Raw genomic sequence first — 19,249 nt, 5'->3', positions numbered from 1 at the left:
ACGGAGGAGAGCATGACAGGAAATGCGTAAGTGATGATGATGTCTCCAATCCAGAATGTGAGGGCACAGATGGCAATGCAGAGGCGTGGATGCTCGTAGAGAAGATATCTGCGCAGAGAATGTCGGGGTTACTCCAAATGCCATGATGAAGCAGCTGGCACGGCGGTGGAGATTGTTGCATTCAGAACAGTTCCCAAGTTGACAATGTTGGCAACTACAAGAAGAGTGAGGGACAATGTAATGTGGAGAGCAGCAGCGACCTGCATACCAAGAAAGGCAAAAAGGAAAGCTTATTTTCTGCAAATATGCATATAGATAGAACCGGTTACAAACTTTTAGTCTAAAATGGAAATGGAAGGACACTAAACTGTATTTTATCGTTTGGATAGATTACCCTAGTTATAATTTTGATTAAAAGTTAGTAATCGGTTCTAGGAAACCGAAGGTGTTCGAAATTATCTTCTGCCAGCTATATCCATTAAGAAAGTTGTAATGGCACTTACGAAGAGAGATGCAAATGTCGGATTCAACCCTATGTTAGATAAGAACGGTGACGCTGACCTGCTTATACACCTGAGGAGTGTAGAAAAAAAGTAACATGGGTTCAAATAAAATTTCCCTTTTAGCTTTTTCTATCAAACATGTTGAAGAATTTGAAGTCCAATTCCAACAACTAATGCACGCTTCACTCCCAGCTTCCAATGGTGGAACACAAAGATAGCACAGGCTTGTCGGTTCCTTGGCAGAAACAGCAGGCTGACTAACTAGAGCAACAGCATTAATGAGTTCACTTTCTTGCCTTACACCAGAAATTGAAACAACCGACACAGGCCTAGACCTGTGAGATTATGAGGGTCTTGTTATCTACAATTTTACTCCGGAGATGTGCAACTCTGTGTGGGTCAAGAGGCCCCCATACTCGTTTGTTAGAATTTTTAACAAAGATGACCTGCCTTGACCTCCGACTTAATCGCTTAGGCTGGTGTTTTTTGGGGACGACGTGTTCGCCATTTGTGGCAGCGTCTTATTGTAATCCCGAGTCTCTTCTTGTCTGTTAGCCTTGTCTGGCTTTCTTTGTTCTTGGCTGGCCTTTGTGCCTTGGTAACGATTCCTTGTTTCAAAAAAATAAAAAAAAATAAAAAAAATCTCCTCTTGATATTAAAATTCAACTAAATCTTATTAATCAACTCCAAATCAAGTTTTCCACCTATTCATTAATTGGAAAAAGTAGAAGTAAATGTTAATAAAAAAATAGTTGCAAACCCCGACTCTTGATTAACAGAGAGAAAAGCATGTGGTTTACATGTTCATCCAAACGATGTAGTTCTTTGATCTTCGTGTAAAAATTTTGTACTTATATGAACAAAACCAAGTTTTTAGGTAATTAATCTTGAATTTTGTACTTATAATCTCATTTGCGTTGTATATTGTCCTTCCATAATTGTTTGTTTTGATTAATTAGAATTTGATTTGATTAGTGAAAGGTACTTCAAGATACAAATGTGGTTTCTGTTTTTCTAATAACTAACCACCTGCAGATATGAAATCTTTGTTTCTAAAGATATGAAAGCTTTGATTATGCAGATTGAAAACTGTTCAAAATTTTTCCTTTATTTAATTTAAATTAATTAATTTTTATTATATTAATTTAAAAAAAAATATATCACAATAAAGAACAATAAAAGTGATCTGTAAAATTAGTTCGTGTATCCTCTCCTCTAAAGCTCAAAAAGACATCATACTCCCACGAAGGAGGACTGCTGAAGGAAGAAGAAGAGACAAGTTGATTGTTCATTGGAGAAATCCAGGTAAATTGAAGAGCCCTTCAAAGAATTGAGTATGGATTCTGGACTGGTACTCGCACCAAGAATAGGCTCTTGTTGTATATCAGGCTTTTTCGCATGATTTTCTGCCTATGTGGGAAGCCGCAGTTTCCTACCACCTTCAATGTGAACGTGATAAGGTTAAAGGAAAGCAACCTTCCTTGGAACTTCCATTCATCAAACCGAGATTTTCCCTTGTTACCGACACGCTTTCTTTCACCTCACAGCAGACCACAAAAAAAACTTCTATACAATAAGTCGCGGATTTGTGGAAATGCCAGAGATTCTCAAATTCAGTGCGTTTATCGATCATTGTGGGATCAGTTTTCATTAAGTAATGGTTATGTTTAATTTTAAATTCAAATATTTAAATAATTTCTTATCACGCGATAAATGATGAACGCTCAGGATTCGTGGATTTTTGAAATTTCCATAAAAATGATGCGGAGGGTATCCTCTTCCCAAAAAATCCATTGTTGTATCATATAATAACACATCAGAAAGTTAAAATGATTGACTTCCGGTGATTGAGTTACAATTTGCCACTATTCCATATCCCACGTAGAAATTTCTTTTCAAATAGTAGAAAGAGTTGGTTAGCCTGAGAAAATGAATAAAAGTTAAATGTGTTGTGACATATGTTCTTATCAATATGTGATTGTGTAAATCCTAAGTAGAGATAAAATAGGAATCCTTTGGGATCTAGAAGATCTTTCCTAATATACTTTGTATTACTTGGAGAGCAAGTTTCTCTCCTCCTAATTACTATAAATAAAGGCACAAGGACTGGGGAATTAACACACAATTCCTCAAACCTATTCTCCATTCTCTCTTCTTCTCTTTGCCGCACCTATCTATTAAATATAGGCCACAACACGTTATCAGCACGCTCTTCACGCTGTGCTTAGAAGAATTTAAAGAGAATTTATTCGTCTACAATTAAGGGAGTATTACGTTTCAATTATTTTAATTGATTAAATCTTGATTTTATTGAATTCATATATTGTTATTGATTCAATTTATTTTTCTTCTTATGTTGAACGTGATACAAGCTTGAAGATGAAAGCCGAAATTGAAGAAATAATTTTTCTGCATCAAACCAGTTCATTCATATCATCACGCAATCAGGTTCTTCCAAAACAACGGCTTTTAACTCGATATTTTTGAAGCCCTGATAGCATGAACATTCACCATGATGCATGACTCAACTTTACGTTTAACGTATTTTAGATTCTACATAAATAGTGTATGCCTCATAACCAAAATTGCTGCAATTATGTGAATTTGATATTTTTCATGAATTGAATCTTACATATGTACATGCATTGAAACTATTATTTGCATATGCATCAAAGTAAATATGTGATTCATGGAATTATATATGCCTATAATTGAATTTGAAAAATTTGGAATCGGGGAATTAGGGTTCTTCGAACCCATGCTTTCACAAGCCACCAGGCCCGCAACCTGCGATGGCCCAGCCACTCCCTCGCCAGGCCTGGAGCCTGCATCGAGTCCTCGAGCCGAGACCCAGGTTGAAACCCAGGACAACCCGACGCCAACCACGGCGTCCACCACCATCATAAGATGGCCTGCAGACCACCCTCACACTGTGAGTCACACACCGAGTCCCCATGAGTGCTCCTGAACCCGTGACCCCGTTGGAAACCTGACGCCCATGGCGTCCCAAACCCAAAAAATACACATCGCCTGAAGCGACACCACGGCTTTGCCGTGTGATTTTCCGCATCAATCCGACATGGAATCATGATCTTTGATCCAATCTCACTGAAATTCCTGCAGAATTTCATCTAATTTGTATGAAATTTCAATTTAAATTTCATTAGGTTTTCCAAGATTTCGATTCGAAATTATAGGGTTTTTCACAACAAATATCGAGATTTTTTTTCAAATCTCCGTTCATATTTGTGGTTTTCGTAGACTTACGAACTTGTCCCGACCTTGGAAACGCCGGTTGACACGGCGCCGTCCACTAATTCCGGTGTCCTTCCCCGATGAGCACACCCAGCTACGGCTGGGATGTTTTGGACCTTCCTCGAGCCCCATTTGGGCTCTGTCTCTCGGCCCATTTCGTTTGGTGTCTTGGGCTCACCTGCAGTGACCCATACATACCCCTGTTTTGGCCCATTTTCTTCTCGGCCAACAGAAAAGAAAAAAAACGAAAAAAAAAGGAAAAAAAAAACAAATTTATTTGGGCTCGCCTGAAGCGGCCCGCGAAAAAAAAACATTTTCTTGGACTGCCTGCAGCAGCCCAGCCCCCTCCCCGTAGGCCTGCAGCCTACACCCGAGACCCCTAGCCCAATTTTTGGGCCTAGGTAGTATGGATCAATTTTTTTTCAAGTCACTCGTGACTTAGTTTTTTTTTGTTTGGACCCCGAATTTTATTCGCCTAATTATTTTAGGCCCAATGGGTTTTATATTTTTTCACCCACATTTTAATTTGGCCCAAAGTCCAAATAAATTAATTCAATTATAATTATCCACCTAAAAGTTATATTTTTGCACATACTTGTTGCATATTTGCTTGCATATATATTTGTGTTTGCCTGCAGATATTATGAACTTAAAATTCATACTTCCGAACCCGAAGTTTCGGAAAAGTGCCATATGAACCTGAAGTTTCTTAATGCGCAACACTCATGTTGAGACCCGAAGTTCTCCATGCTTAAATCCGTTTAAACCAAACCATGTCTTAGAACCTGAATGTTCTAAATTTGTTGTTTATGGAAATTTTATTTCCTAAAACACCAATCACATTCTTGTTTCCTCCATTCAGCGTATTGTCGAACCGTAACAAGTTCGATTTCACTGATTTGGAAGTTTCGAATAGTAAACTACTTTATGTGGATACAAGACGTGAATAAGCATCCGCCATGATCCTTATTCGAAGAATTATGCCTGAAGCATATCCAATGGAAGTACCTCCCTGCTGAGGACTCCATGACTCTTCAAATCCGTTATGGACTGTTTCAAATCTTGCAAAGATGAATTTTTGCCTGAAGCAAAACATGATTGAAACTGTTACGTCCATGAATAGGTACAATTCTCGTAGTCCATTTGTGAGACTCATTTTGCTCCACCTAATACATTTGGAAGAGTGAAATTTGACATGGACGACTTATTGGCCGAACCCCATTGTTTTTTTTTGGTTTATTTTGTGAATAATTTATTTTGTTCTCGGATTTAAGATTAGTGTTTGGATGTCACCATTATTCTCGAATAAAAGAGTTAATTAACGAAGATTACCACATGTGACTACAATTAACTCATGCTTAGGTATGTTTTGTGGGGAAGTTAGCTGTCTGGTTCTATGCTAACTTCATACCTAATCATCCCCCGACAACCTTTCAGGCTTATCCAACCTGATTGTGGGGCATGGCACTGCCCTATATTGTCCAATGGTATTAACTTTACCATAAAGGGAAGCCTTATACTCACTTCGTTCCGGAAGAACGCATTTTTGAGCTTTAAGGATATTCGAGAGTATTATTACCATATTGAAACCAATGTAGAAAAATGGAGTAAAATTCCTTGGCATATTACCATTTTGCACTTCTTACGAATATAGTTAAATGCATATTCTAGAGAAGATGGAATGCTTAACGAATGGATTACATCCATTCAAGTCCACTATGTGGCCGGCCAGAAGCCCGCGATTCCTAAGGAATTTTCGCTATGGATGTACGTTTGGGATATCTAGGATGATTCGTGATGCGCCGTTTTGGGCATCCTTTTACCAGAAGTAAAGAAATCATACCTGGACACGTATTATACCTTAGCACCCTCCATCTTTTTACAAAGGATTCAAATGGGACATTTGTGGATAGATTCAACCACCCTATGGACCATTTAAATATTCTATAGTATTGGTTGATGCTTCTACACGTTTGTCACACGTGTGGTTGTTGTCCACAAGTTGCATTCTCCACACTGGTAGCTCAGATTAACAAGCTCAGGGCTCACCACCCTGATTATCTGATCAAATTTATTTGATTGGATAAGTTGGAGAATTTACATCGACATTTACATCGAACAATTTAAATCTCGATGGATATTGCATGTCGGTTGGGTTTTTTGAAAGTTGAACATCCAGTCCCATGTTCATACCCAGAACGACCCAGCAGAAGTATTCATTAAACGCCTTCAAATGATTGCGTGGTCGACTGGTCATACGTACCACAGTTCCCGACCTCTGCTTGGGGCCATGCAATATTGCAAGCAACCATGTTGGTCTGCCTGAGGCCCGTCACGACCCAACCTTATAAAGCGCGTGTCAGTTGGTTACCAGATACGAACCCGACATATCGCATCTGCGCGTCTTTGGTTGTGCGGTCTATGTGCCATTTTGCGCCGCCCTTACGTACACAAAAACAAAGGGGTCCTCAGGGAAGGATGGAAATCTATGTCGGTTATGATTCTCCTTCTAATATTCGTTACTAAATAACCTTTGACAGGCGATCTCTTTACCGCTCGTTTTGCGGATTGTCACTTTTATGAGACAGTCTTCCCGTCGTTAGGGGGAGATAAGAACGTCACCGTTCCTAAAGAACGACGCGAATTATCGTGGACGTCCCCACTATGTCTCATATCGATCCCAATCTAGATCGTCAGAGTTTAACCAGACATTTCCTTTGATCTAGAAAAAGTGACGAGATCACATATACCAGCTGCAAATGTGCCTGCAAAGATGTGTACCAAATGTACTTCGGACCTTTGTCCTGAAAGTAGGAAAGCCACAATTATGGCCGACCCTCGTACATTGGCGGCTAGCCAATCAATCTATCTTATGCCAGAAGCATGGTAGATCACTCGGTTCGAGGATTCACCTCCCCAAAAGAGGAGGAACGTGGCACGAATGAATCCGCCCCTCGATCGCTGTCTCAGACCTTTTCATCTCATGAGATTAAATCCGGATTACTCCCGAGACCTGAAGTTCTTGGTCCAGTATACTAGTTTGGATGAGATATGGAATTGGAATGAGATTATCATAAATGATGTTTCATTTATATGGTACCGACATAAATGAAAAGCGACGATAACGAACCGCGTTCCGTTGATTAATATCAACGTAGAACTGATTGGTCAACTAAAAGAATCAATCTATGACGAATGAGATGAATGAAATAGTGCAATATGACGCCTTGTGGCGCAAGGTTTCTCTCATACGTCATGTGATTGATCGCAGCATTACAAACGTGGTTGTAGTATCTCTGGGACCGTGATATGAAACTACATGGAGTTTCCAAAGGACTTACATGTACTGATTCAAATAGTTCTAGACCACAAGAACATCCTCTTGATTCTCAAGCGGCCTTCACTTTACGGATGCAGAACTATCCGGGCAGATGTGGTATACCCGTCTAAGTGAATATTTGATCAGTTAGGGATATATGCCCCTGCGTGTATAAAATCCGAAATTGCTAAAGTTGAGAAAATTAACTCGCATATCGGACTATAAGATGAATGATCTTGGGAGAACTTGACATTACCTCGACCTGAAGTTTCGAGCTAGTTTTGATGGTATTCTGGTCCACCACTCAAACTAGACCCAGAAGGTGTTACGTCTGAGTATATCCTGATCATCTGTATGCTAGATGCAAATGAGACCTTTACGGAGGGTATGGAGCATAAGGTTCCATATTGGAACGTGAGGCAGCCATATCTAAGTACCATTGGCGTTTGTTGTACTTAGCTCAAATGCACTAGATCAGACATCTTATGTGCTGATAATCTTTTGGCATAAAGCAGCATTGCGCCTAACACGCCACCACCAAATTTGGTGTTAAAGACGTTTTTCTGTTACTACGGATTTGGGCTTATTCCCTTTTCATCTCAGAATAGATCACACCCCCTTGATCTTCGGAATGATGCCTACCTTGTGGGATTCGCTGAATCAGACCATTTGTCTGACCGCACAAGGTACGTTCCCGCATGGTTATGTCTTTACCATTAAGGAACACCGCAATATCTTGGAGGTTAACTAGATAGACCTTTTTGTTGCGAAACTTTGAATCGTTCCAAGACTCACTATATCTCATCACGTGAAAGATGTAGTCGAGAATTCTTGTTGAGCATATTCAAAATCCTTGCGATTTTCATCCATCGTTGAGTCCCAACAACGATCCATGAATACAACGCTGTATGTATCGACCAGATCATGATACATCCAACAAAGTCAACACCAAGCATATTGTGTCTACATCAGCATGAGCATCAGAAGATTGAAGTCAAGCAGTCCAATCCCAGACAACCTTACCAACATCTACACAAAGTCACTACCAAAGTCTACCTTCCAGAAGCTTGTCCAATGAATTGGTATGCGTAACTTTCTCATTTGCAATGCTTGTAGTTTCATTTGGAAGTTTTGTCAAACTCAGGGGGAGTATCTAGAAGTATACTCACTTGATCTTAATGTACTCTTTTTCCCTACGATTAGGAGCATTTTTCCCACTGGGTTTTTGCTACCTAACTAGGTTTTAACGAGGCACCCATCCTTGGCTGATCATACCCTTGTGAGCTCTTCTACTTGCGTCCAGAAGACGTATAGTTTTGACTTAATGCAGCTTCTCACTTTTCTCCTTAGCCTATGGGCTTTTCTCCCACCTTGGGTTTTGCCATAGTAAGGTTTTGTGAGTTTTACCACTCCTGCATTCTTCCATCTTTTGATACTCGCATTCGCTACTTGTGCCGACTAAACGAGACGATTTCATCCACTACTTCTACATTTGCCTGAAGATCTGATGCGCCATCTACTTGAGTATTTGCACACTCAAGGGGGAGTGTTGTGACATATGTTCTTATCAATATGTGATTGTGTAAATCCTAAGTAGAGATAAAATAGGAATCCTTTGGGATCTAGAAGATCTTTCCTAATATACTTTGTATTACTTGGAGAGCAAGTTTCTCTCCTCCTAATTACTATAAATAAAGGCACAAGGACTGGGGAATTAACACACAATTCCTCAAACATATTCTCCATTCTCTCTTCTTCTCTTTGCCGCACCTATCTATTAAATATAGGCCACAACAAAATGCATAAAAACACACAATTGACTTGAAATAACACAAAAGTATTTCATTGTGGAGTAATTTTCTTCACAACCCTTTTCCCACCTATTAATTCTCCTTTAATTTAAGGAAAAAAAATTTCAAAACCCAAATAATTATTCTTAACCAGCCCCACATTACTGCTCCGAGTCTCTGTTTGGGTCCCAATTCCCTATCTCAACCCTTCACACTTCGATTGGATGGGAATTAGATAAAACGATTCCTTGTGGATAATTTTCTTTTCCGTGATGAGAGAAAAAATACAAGAGAAAAGCAATGGAAGGAGATCAAATTAAGGTGAGTCAATTAAGGTGATTTTTTCTTTGACAAATGATAAAATAATTTATACTAAAGCCAAATAAACTGAGGACCCCAAGTATTGAAGAAACTTTTTATTGAGATCCGAAACACAAATTATACATCACGTGTTTTTATATAAATTTCTTTCGATAGGCCTCGTGCTTTTCTTCCTACCCACAACCACAAAGCAGATTCCTACTGACCACCTTTTGAGTTGAAGGAAAGGAACTTTGGTTGCAACTTCCATTCATCAAACAGTGATTTTTTTTATTTTTTATTTTTTTGTTTTTGAAGCACGCACTCCTTTTTTCACCTCATGCTCATGGCACAGAAACGATGTCATATGAAGCTATTATGACTGTATATCAATTAATTATGTGCATATGAAAGTTAAAATGTATGAAAATATGCAATTGATTTGAAATACTGTCATAAAATCATTTAAAATTTTCTTCGCTTGTACTCCTTTTACCTTTTTTTATCTATTTTTAATGTTAGTAAGTTAAATTGTTTTTTTTAGTACATTAATTTTTTTTACACTAAGGGAAGAGGGAGTTAGGCTAAGCCACACAATAAGTAACCTAATTTTGTATCGAATTTGCCATCAATGAGATTCGAATCTAAGATCTCTCATTTTCGGATAAAAATAAATATCATCAATATGTAGTACTAAGTGAGTTAAATTGTTAAACGATAGAAAAAAGAGATCAATAGACATCCAACATGCACCAAAAGGCATAACATTATTGTTTATCGTAAAAAATAAAACGTCATCTGCATTCATTTCTACCGTCAATTCTCTTTTATTTTACCCAAAAAGACGGAAGAGTGAATGGAAATAGAAGAGATTTTTTAGTATGACCGGTAAACAAAGTAATACACCATGTATCATTATACAAATGGTAAATCGCCAAAATGGCCCCTGAGATTCCAAAACGATAAAAGTGGTCCCTGAGATTTTCCATCATCCATCATTTTGGTCATTCCGTTAAAAACTCTGTTAAGTGTCTCGGAGGAAGTTTGAGCAATTTTCAAAGCTTCGTAACTCAATCGTTTCTTAACCAAATTAGACCCATAATATATCAAAATGAAGATCGAAAAGTGTAGAATAAGATTATACCTATTTCAAAGCCCAATGATTGTCGGAGATGGCCGGAAAATAACCTCAAAGTTAACTGGTCCGAGTGAAAACTTGAATACTCGTCGAAAACTGGGTAAACTTTAAACGTTCTTAACTTCTTCAATACTCAACGAAATCAAGTGATTCAAAAACGAAAAATCATACTTCTTGACGAGAAGAGAATGGTACCTTTTTTTATGGCTAAATCGCCGTGGTTTGGCCGGAAAACTGCTCAAAAGTAGCTTTCTTGATCTACTTTTGTATTGAATTTGCCATCAACGATATTCAAATCAAAGATCTCTCACGTTCAGATAAAAATAAATATCATCAATACGTAGTACTATATGAGTTAAATTGTTAAACGATAGAAAAAAGAGATCAATAGACATCCAACATGCACCAAACAGCATAACATTATTGTTTACCGTTAAAAATAAAGCGTCATTTGCATTCATTTCTACCGTCAATTCTCTTTTAGTTTACCCAAAAAGATAGAAGAGTGAATGGGAATAGAAGAGATTTTTTAATATAACCGGCATACAAAGTAGTACACCACGTATCATTATACAAATAGTAATATATGTTTATTAAAATAATAATAACTTAAAAAAATAATTACTTATATAAAAATACGTAATATATCAACTAGATTCCTGTCATAATAAAAAAAAAATTCATGAGAATAGAAGGATGTGATCAAGCTTCCTATTCAGATTGTGGGAAAATTTATTTTCACGCGGACAACGGGTGGACGCAATTCCGCCTAACATCTCTTTTAATTTATTTTCACACTTCATGAGAATAGAAGATGCCGGGCCGCTTCTCCAGAGAGTCTCCGTCATTTGATTGGGTTTCCATTTCTCTAATTACTTTCTAAGAGACTGATAAAGTTTGGATCTTTGCAGCTCTAAAACCCTAATTCTTCTAACTCAATTTGGTGAAGACCGAAGATGATGACTGACTCTCTGCGGTTAAAAACAGTTTCTTTTCTATTCTTTTTCTTTCATTTTTCAAAATTTTAAAACATATTATAAAAATAGTAATGCTACATTTATCATCTATTTACATATAATTTTTCTAATATAGGTACGGCTTGAAAATATATATGGATCTCACATCTATTAGAAAAATAGTACAAATAATAGTATAAATAAATAGTTAAAGTAGGCAGGTCAAATTAATATTAAGTGAGGCAAATAGTCAAACAAAACATGTCACTTATGAGTTTAAACCCAAGAGAATTGATTTTTTGGTACCAAAGATACTTGTGCAGAATTAAGTGAGGGATAGTGATGATTACAAATCTCTTTCTAAAAATGCAATCCAGTCATCAGCACTTTTTCCAACTCAAATCTTGTCCTCATAATCCCAGTCTAAAGCCAAACCAAACTTTCAAATCCTCTGAATAATCAAATCAGTTATCATTGGAATCCAACAGATGCATCAGTAGCAGCTAACTTCAAGAGGCATGTCTTTAGTTTCAGGCACCTTCAAGTAAACAAATATCCAGGAACGATGCACCCGACAACATAGATTCCCAAGATGCCAGCAAATCCAACGGAGAAGAGCATGACAGGAAATGCGTAAGTGATGATGATGTCTCCAATCCAGAATGTGAGGGCTCAGATGGCAATGCAGAGGCCGTGGATGCTCGTAGGGATGATCTCAGCACAGAGAATGTTCGGGGTTACTCCAAATGCCATGACGAAGCTGCAGGCACGGCGGTGGAGATTGTTGCATTCAGAATAGTTCCCAAGTTGACAATGTTGGCAACTACAAGAAGAGTGAGGGGCAATATAATGTGGAGAGCAGCAGCGACCTGCATACCAAGAAAGGCAAAAAGGAAAGCTTATTTTCCGCAAATACGCATTAGATAGAACCATTTACAAACTTTTAGTCTAAAATGGAACTGGAGGGACACTAAATAGACCATAAGAGACACTAAACTGTAATTTATCGTTTGTATAGTGTACCCTAATTATAATTTTGATTAAAAGTTAGTAATTGGTTCTAGGAAACCGAATGTGTTCGAAATTATCTTCTGCCAGCTATATCCACTCAGAAAGTTGTAATGGCACTTACGAAGAGAGAAGCATATGTCGGATTCAACCCTATGTTAGAAGAACGGCAACGCTGGCCTGCTCATACACCTGAGGAGTGCAGAAAAAAGTTACATGGGTTTAAATTAAATTTCCCTTTTTAACTTTTTCTACCAAACCTATTGAAAAATTGAAGTCCAATTCCAACAACTAATGCACGCAGCACGCTTCACTCCTAGCTTTCGATGGTGGAACACAAAGAGAGCGCAGGCTTGTCGGTTCCTTGGCAGAAACAGTAGGCTGACTAACTAGTAACTAGAGCAGCAGCATAATGAGTTCACTTTCTTAGCTTACACCAGAAATTTAAACAACCGACGCAGACCAAGACCTGTGAGAATATGAGGGTCGAGATCAATCAAGTTGATTCAAGCGGCTATGTTTTTTACATTGTTATCTCCTCTTGATATTAAAATTCTACTAAATCTTATTAATCAACACCAAATCAAAATTTCCACCTATTCATTCATTGAAAAAGCAGAAGTAAATGCTAATAAAAAATAGTTGCAAACCCTGAATCTTGATTAAACAGTAGTCCTACAAGTCTTCCATCTCTGCGTGTAAACTTGATTAACAGAGAGAGAAGCATGTGGTTTACATGTTCATCCAAACGATGTAGTTCTTTGATCTTCGTGTAGAAATTTTGTACTTATATGAACAAAACCAAGTTTTTAGGTAATTAATCTTGAATTTCGTACTTATAATCTCATTTCTCCTTGTATATTTTCCTTCCATAATTGTTTGTTTTGATTAATTAGAAATTGATTTTATTAGTGAAAGGTACTTCAAGATACAAATGTGGTTTATGTTTTTCTAATAACTAAGGCCATCTCCAACCGAAGGTTGACTAGAAAGCTCGTTTTAGCCATCTGGCCCTCCAAGATATTAATATTTTAATAAACAGTACATGATCATATTTGTCTTCATCTCCAACCGAGAGCCAAAGGACCAGAGAGCTCGTTTTAGTCCTGTCACAAAAAACCATCTCCAACCAAGGGCCTAAGGGCTATAGTATGGAATGTGAAGAATTAAAATAAAATAAGATAAGATAGTATGGAATGGTGAAAAATATGTGAGAAATGGCGTAGGAAAAAAATTAGAAATTAAAAAAAAAAATCATCCAAAAAAAAAAGGTCGTACCCAGTGCACAAGGCTCCCACTTTACGCAGGGTCTGGGAGAGGTGAATGTCGACTAGCCTTACCTCCATTTATGGAGAGGCTGCTCCCAAATCCAAAAAAAAAGGGATGTTAAAAAAAAAAGAACTAGGACCAAAAAAATTCATAAACCCTAAACCTAAAGTGGGCTGAAAGAACATAAAAAAAAAAAAAAAAAAAAGGGCTAGCGAGCGGGTTGGTTGGCTGAAGATGGCCAGCCGGTTGGTCCTCTGGCCTGTTCAGATTTTGTGGGGTCCATGAACCCTCTGGCCTAGTCCTCGATTAGAGATGATTTTCGGGTTATTTTCGACCCTCTGACTCTCTAGACCCGATTGGAGATGGCCTAACCACCTGCAGATATGAAATCTTTGTTTCTAAAGATATGAAATCTTTGATTATGCAGATTGAAAACTGTTCAAAAATTTTCCTGTATTTAATTTAAATTAATTAATTTTTATTATATTAATTAAAAAAAATATCACACTAAACAATAATAAAAAAATTCGCTAAAACTGAAATGTACGTACCAAAACTCCTGGTAAATCAGAAATTGTGGACGGTTGCTCTTGCTCCTCCTCAATATCAGAAGGAACATTGTGATCAATCTGCGTGCGTTTGGGATGATCATCCGCTGGGTTCGAAGATAAGGAAGGCCATTGTTGTTGCCGATCATATTCATCATCGACGATATCTGAGGATCCAAGACTACTCGTTGGTTCCAAAGACAAGGGAAGCCGTTCATCTTCTTTGCGCAATAGGGGGTTCACCCCGCAGATTTTAATGCCTGCCCATTCGGGGAGTTGAAATTTAACTTTACAAATATCTCCCTGCTTCTCTAAATCCACTAACATGAGCCCCACATGAGATTTCTCCATGCATTTCCCATCCCACACAAATTCTTTATAATCACTTGCTTCGTTGATGTGAATACGAAAAATGTAATAATACTCCGATCCAATCAATTTTCGTAAAGGTCGCCCTAATAATGTCGCCCTCTCCTGTAAATTTAGACGAGTTTCAAAACTAAATTCACTACCTCCAACATATTCATGGTTTCGTACACTTTCAATCCTAGTGGCTGTTAGATGTTTAGAGGTATAGCTGAACCGTTTTGGAATTTCATCGCCTAGATATGTAACTTGCAATTGAGAGCACATAAGAGATTCCTGCAATAATGAATAATACGTAAACAACTAATTACAAACAATCGTGATCTGTTCTCCCTCTCGAGTATCAACAAATTATATATTTTAATTTTAAGAGAAATTAAGAGGGGAGAGACAAACCTAATTCAAGTTCAACAAATTATTTTCCAACTTTGCCACCTCATCACCACTTAGTCTAAAGCAATTAGTCAACTGCAGACGCCTAAGCCCTGAGGGCAACTTTGGAATTTTCTCCAATGATGTGCAATCATCCGGATATAAACCAATTAGATTTGGTGGAAGGGCATGTGGAATTTCCCGAAGCCTCTTGCAGCCTTGCAATCTAAGCCCCTTCAAGTTGACAAATTTGCTAATGCAATCCGGAAGACTAACAAAATTGTTTCTCGACAGATCAAGATCTGCTAATGTGGACTAGCAATGAAGACTGGATGGTTTATATTGAAGAGGCACAAGGAAATCACTTTCTGATCAATTGCATCATTAAGAGAAAGATGGAGTACGTTGAAAAGGGCTAATGGGATACCGTTGTAATGTGAAGTATCTAAGCGAGTTGAAAACTTCCCAAATGTCACCAGTTTTGGGCATTCATCCATTCCAATATAGTTGAGATGTTGCAACCCATAAATGTGATGAAATGATGTAACTGTAAGGTTCTCACAATTCTTTGCTAACAAATATTTAAGCCCAGTAAGATATGCAATTGATGAAGGCAATTCTCTTATGCCACTTTTTTCTATAACCAAATCCCCTAGAGATTCCATCTCGGCCTCTATTTCTGGGAAACTCTTGAGCCTTGTGCAACCACCAAGATTAAGGCTTCAAAGGGATCTCAATCTAAGTCTCATTGCAAATCTCTCAAGCCTGGAGCACCCATAAAGACTTAATGTATCAAGTTTATCAAGGAATCCAACAGAATCATCAACTTCAACTAAACTTTTACACTGACTTAGAATCAACTTCCTTAGGTTTGGACTTCCGGATAAGTTGGGAATTTTTTCTAAGAATTCGGAACCACTTAAATTCAAAAATGTAAGCATTGCCAAATTCTGTGAAATCAAAATTAAAAAAAAAAAATCACAAACTTTAAATAGAATAATTAATGATGAAAAGCTTTGGTAAATTTCATTTTTTTTAAATAAAATATACAATAAAATTAGTGATTGTCCAAATTAATTTATAATACGCATACATACCTGAAATACCTTCAATTGTCTGATGTCACTGTTTGGCATAATAAATGTGACAAGATGCCTTAGATGACAATTGGATTGCAAATTGAATGTAAGTATATGCTTTTGAAGAATATTGGATCCCCAGTCTTTAAGCCCACCACCGAATTCAATCCACCTCAAATCGTCGGGTAGATACTCCACGCATCCAGAAAAGTGTGCATTATGGACTATAACAATTTCAAGATTTACCATCTTGAAAAAGCTTTTTGCATTCAAGGGTATCACATATGGCTTGGGCAACTTCACCACAATGCCTTTAATTTTCTTTGTTCCCTAAGATGGAAAAATAAACAGTGTTAACAAACAAATCGTATAATAAAGAAATCATGCAAATTAAATCAAATGCAAGAACATGCCAATTAAATCAAATGCAAGAACATATATTCTACTTACTTTGTTTTTAGTTAGAACACGATACGCATCTTCATGATGCCACAATTTGCTCCGCTCACTTGGTTCATTGGGCGATTCTTCCCAAACTATATGCTTACCCATCTGTTCTAGCAAGTCATGCATCAAAATCCTATTATCTTCAATAGTTATAATGGCATTCTCAACGAGAACATCAATACAATGTTGACGTACTTTGAGGTTTGATCCTTTTAATATCTGCAACACTTTGTCTTTATCTTCACCCTTGAAGAAGCATGCAATGTCTAGGAAAACTTGTTGAGGGACATAATCCAAGGTATCATAACTTTTCCGAAGTACTCTTTGAATCCCTCTATAAGGTTTTTCATCGTAACCATCCAAAATATCTTGCCAACGATCTATATTTTTACTACGCAGATGAGAACCTATAAGATTAAGAGCTAACGGGAGGCCTTGAGCATAGGCTATTGCACGTCGTACGAGTCCCAAATAATCATCTGGAGGTTTTTCTTTTCCGAAGGCATTCCAACTAAAAAGCTCAAGAGCTTCGTTGTCTTGCCTATTCCAGGTGTCCCCCAAATCCCAACCACACAACAATCATTTCCTCCGACACCTAAAAGCACTTTCACCTCTTGAACGCAAGAATCTATTCCAACTGGGTATTTGGCCACATTCAAATATGTGTCATCAAGTACTTTTACTAAGATATTCTCAACAATGCTGCTGATTAATGTAACCATGGACCTGCCAGTTTAAAAGAAATCACACATTTAATGTAGCAACTTATGGAAATGTATTATATTGAATTAATATATGTATATGTATTTGTATAGATGGATATCCGAAATATATCAAATAAATTAATATACTTAAATGAAAGATTATACAAATTGTATCGGAATATATTATTAAGAAAAAATTAGTTTAACTAATGTAGACATCAAAATATATTATGATGAATGAAATGAAAATAAAATAAAATTTAAGTAAAATTAGATTTTAATCTTACACAAGATTATAGTATAAAACTCATCTTTTTTTAAGAGTTAAAATTAAGTTGTCTAAAAATAAATTGATGATTTACTGTACGAAATTAGCTATATAAAATGCAGGGTAAGAAGAAGACATATACGTACTCTCCCTTTCGGAAATGATGTCCTGACAAATCTGCTACTTCTGTTAGAGCTCTCCTCCACATGAGCACCTTCTCCATGTTATCTTTGAAATTGCTCTCATGGTCCGTAAACGCGCCACCGAAACTACCCGTTTGATTTCGTACATTAGACGGATCCACCTTGTAAAAAACTGGCAAAACTATTTGTTTCTTTGATTCTCTACATTGAAGGATCTTGACGAGCTCGTCCAAGCACCACCTTGAGGATGCATAGTTTTTAAAGAGTATGACAACAGAAATTCTTGACTCTTCAATTGCTTCGAAAAGAGCCGGAGCTATTTCTTCTCCTCTTTGAAGCTGCTGATCCATGTAGTTGTTGATTCCCTTACCGGACAAAGCGTGGTATAAAAGCTTTGTGATGGTAAAGCGTGTATCCTCACCTCTAAAACTCAAAAACACATCGCGTCTCCGTGGAAGAGTACTCAAGGAAGAAGAAGAGGCAAGTTGAATGGCCATAAGAGAACTAAAGAAAAGAGTCTCTCAAAGAATTGGAATATAGAATGGTAATTGGTAAGGACAATGGACTGGTATAGTCCCCTCGAGGACTCTGTTATTATATCAGCCAGCGTGAAAGCAATCAAGTAGAAGGTGCATTATTAGTCAGTTTCCTACCTACTACCTAATTATTAATAATGCATTATGTTCTCAACTGAAGACCGTTTTAATCGATTTTAAATTTAAAAACTAAAGTGAATAGATATACAAATTTCAATTTTTTTTTTGTCAAAATGGAAATACCATTTTAACTAAAAGACATTTTTACCCGTTAATTTTCTTTTGGTTTACCGAAAAAGACTGACTAGTGAATTAGAAAAAAAAGGATGTGAGGAAACTTCCTCTTCAGATGTGGAAAAATTGCTTCTCATTACCGACAACGATGGGGTTCAATTTTTCTGATAAAAGCATCTTCTTCCTTACCAGCCCCACGTTACTATTGTCAATCTTTGTTAGGGAGCCAATTCCTCGTCACATCCCTTCACACTTTTATTAGTCGGGAACAGCTAAAACGATTCGGACAATTTTTGTTGTTAGTGATTTCAACACAAATTTTTTTTTCAATTGTTAAATACAACAAAATAAGAGAGTGTGATAAAATGAGAAATGATGTATGAAAACAATTTTCGTTTTTTTTTCAGTGCTGAGAAAAAAATACAAGAAAAGTAATGAAATACAATTGCATATAAACAAAAAGGGGACCCATTTCAGCTACGATCTGCAAATTATTATTAGTGTTTGAGAGAGAGAATGATACTGAAAAGGATCCCCTCCGGATCTATTATGTAAAGAATTCTAGGAATCTCTACATTTCAGCTTTTTATTGTATATTGTACGATTAGTTTCCTTCTTTTGTACTTTTTTTAATTTTATTTCTACCTGTTAGTCATCTTTTTTATTTTTTTAATTCAAAAATAAAAAAGAGGGAGCAGTGCATTCAAACTTGGTTCCACCGACATTTGGTGGTCTTTTGGACTAATAATTACCATTATCAGTCTTCGTTTTTTTTTCAGTGCTGAGAAAAAAATACAAGAAAAGTAATGAAATACAATTGCATATAAACAAAAAGGGGACCCATTTCAGCTACGATCTGCAAATTATTATTAGTGTTTGAGAGAGAGAATGATACTGAAAAGGATCCCCTCCAGATTTATTATGTAAAGAATTCTAGGAATCTCTACATTTCAGCTTTTTATTGTATATTGTACGATTAGTTTCCTTCTTTTGTACTTTTTTTAATTTTATTTC

General features: G+C 37.0%; 3 protein-coding genes and 1 pseudogene across 4 annotated transcripts in view; all 4 read right to left on the bottom strand.

The window, feature by feature from the left end:
* Window positions 1–1,891, bottom strand: part of LOC126608685 (disease resistance protein RPV1-like) — an 84,562-nt gene extending 82,671 nt beyond the window's left edge. Inside the window, exon 1 of the mRNA XM_050276676.1 lies at window positions 1,773–1,891. Within this exon, the coding sequence (XP_050132633.1) occupies window positions 1,773–1,795 (23 nt within the window). The 5' untranslated portion in view covers window positions 1,796–1,891. The remainder of the gene's footprint in view (window positions 1–1,772) is intronic.
* Window positions 621–16,496, bottom strand: LOC126608802 (disease resistance protein RPP4-like; annotated as a pseudogene).
* LOC126608708 (TMV resistance protein N-like) overlaps window positions 11,463–19,249 on the bottom strand; it is a 38,927-nt gene continuing 31,140 nt past the window's right edge. Inside the window, exons 6-7 of one of the 2 annotated variants that reach the window (XM_050276694.1) lie at window positions 14,090–14,535; window positions 11,463–12,130 (exon numbers count right to left, since the gene is read on the bottom strand). In XM_050276694.1, coding sequence (XP_050132651.1) covers window positions 11,999–12,130; window positions 14,090–14,535 — 578 coding nt within the window. In that variant the 3' untranslated portion in view covers window positions 11,463–11,998. Of the gene's footprint in view, window positions 12,131–14,089; window positions 14,729–19,249 lie in introns of both variants that reach the window. The other variant, XM_050276703.1, reaches the window with a different exon arrangement.
* On the bottom strand, window positions 16,350–18,088 carry LOC126608840 (toll/interleukin-1 receptor-like protein). Its single transcript, XM_050276850.1, has 2 exons — window positions 17,469–18,088; window positions 16,350–17,076 (listed from the first exon to the last, which is right to left on the bottom strand). Exons 1-2 carry the CDS (start codon window positions 17,960–17,962, stop codon window positions 16,797–16,799), a joined length of 774 nt encoding a protein of 257 aa, XP_050132807.1. The 5' UTR covers window positions 17,963–18,088; the 3' UTR covers window positions 16,350–16,796.

This window comes from Malus sylvestris, chromosome 2 (assembly GCF_916048215.2).
Source record: "Malus sylvestris chromosome 2, drMalSylv7.2, whole genome shotgun sequence".
NCBI lineage: Eukaryota > Viridiplantae > Streptophyta > Magnoliopsida > Rosales > Rosaceae > Malus > Malus sylvestris.
The sequence above is the reverse complement of the archived record's forward strand: the minus strand, read 5'-3'. Positions and strand labels throughout refer to the sequence as shown.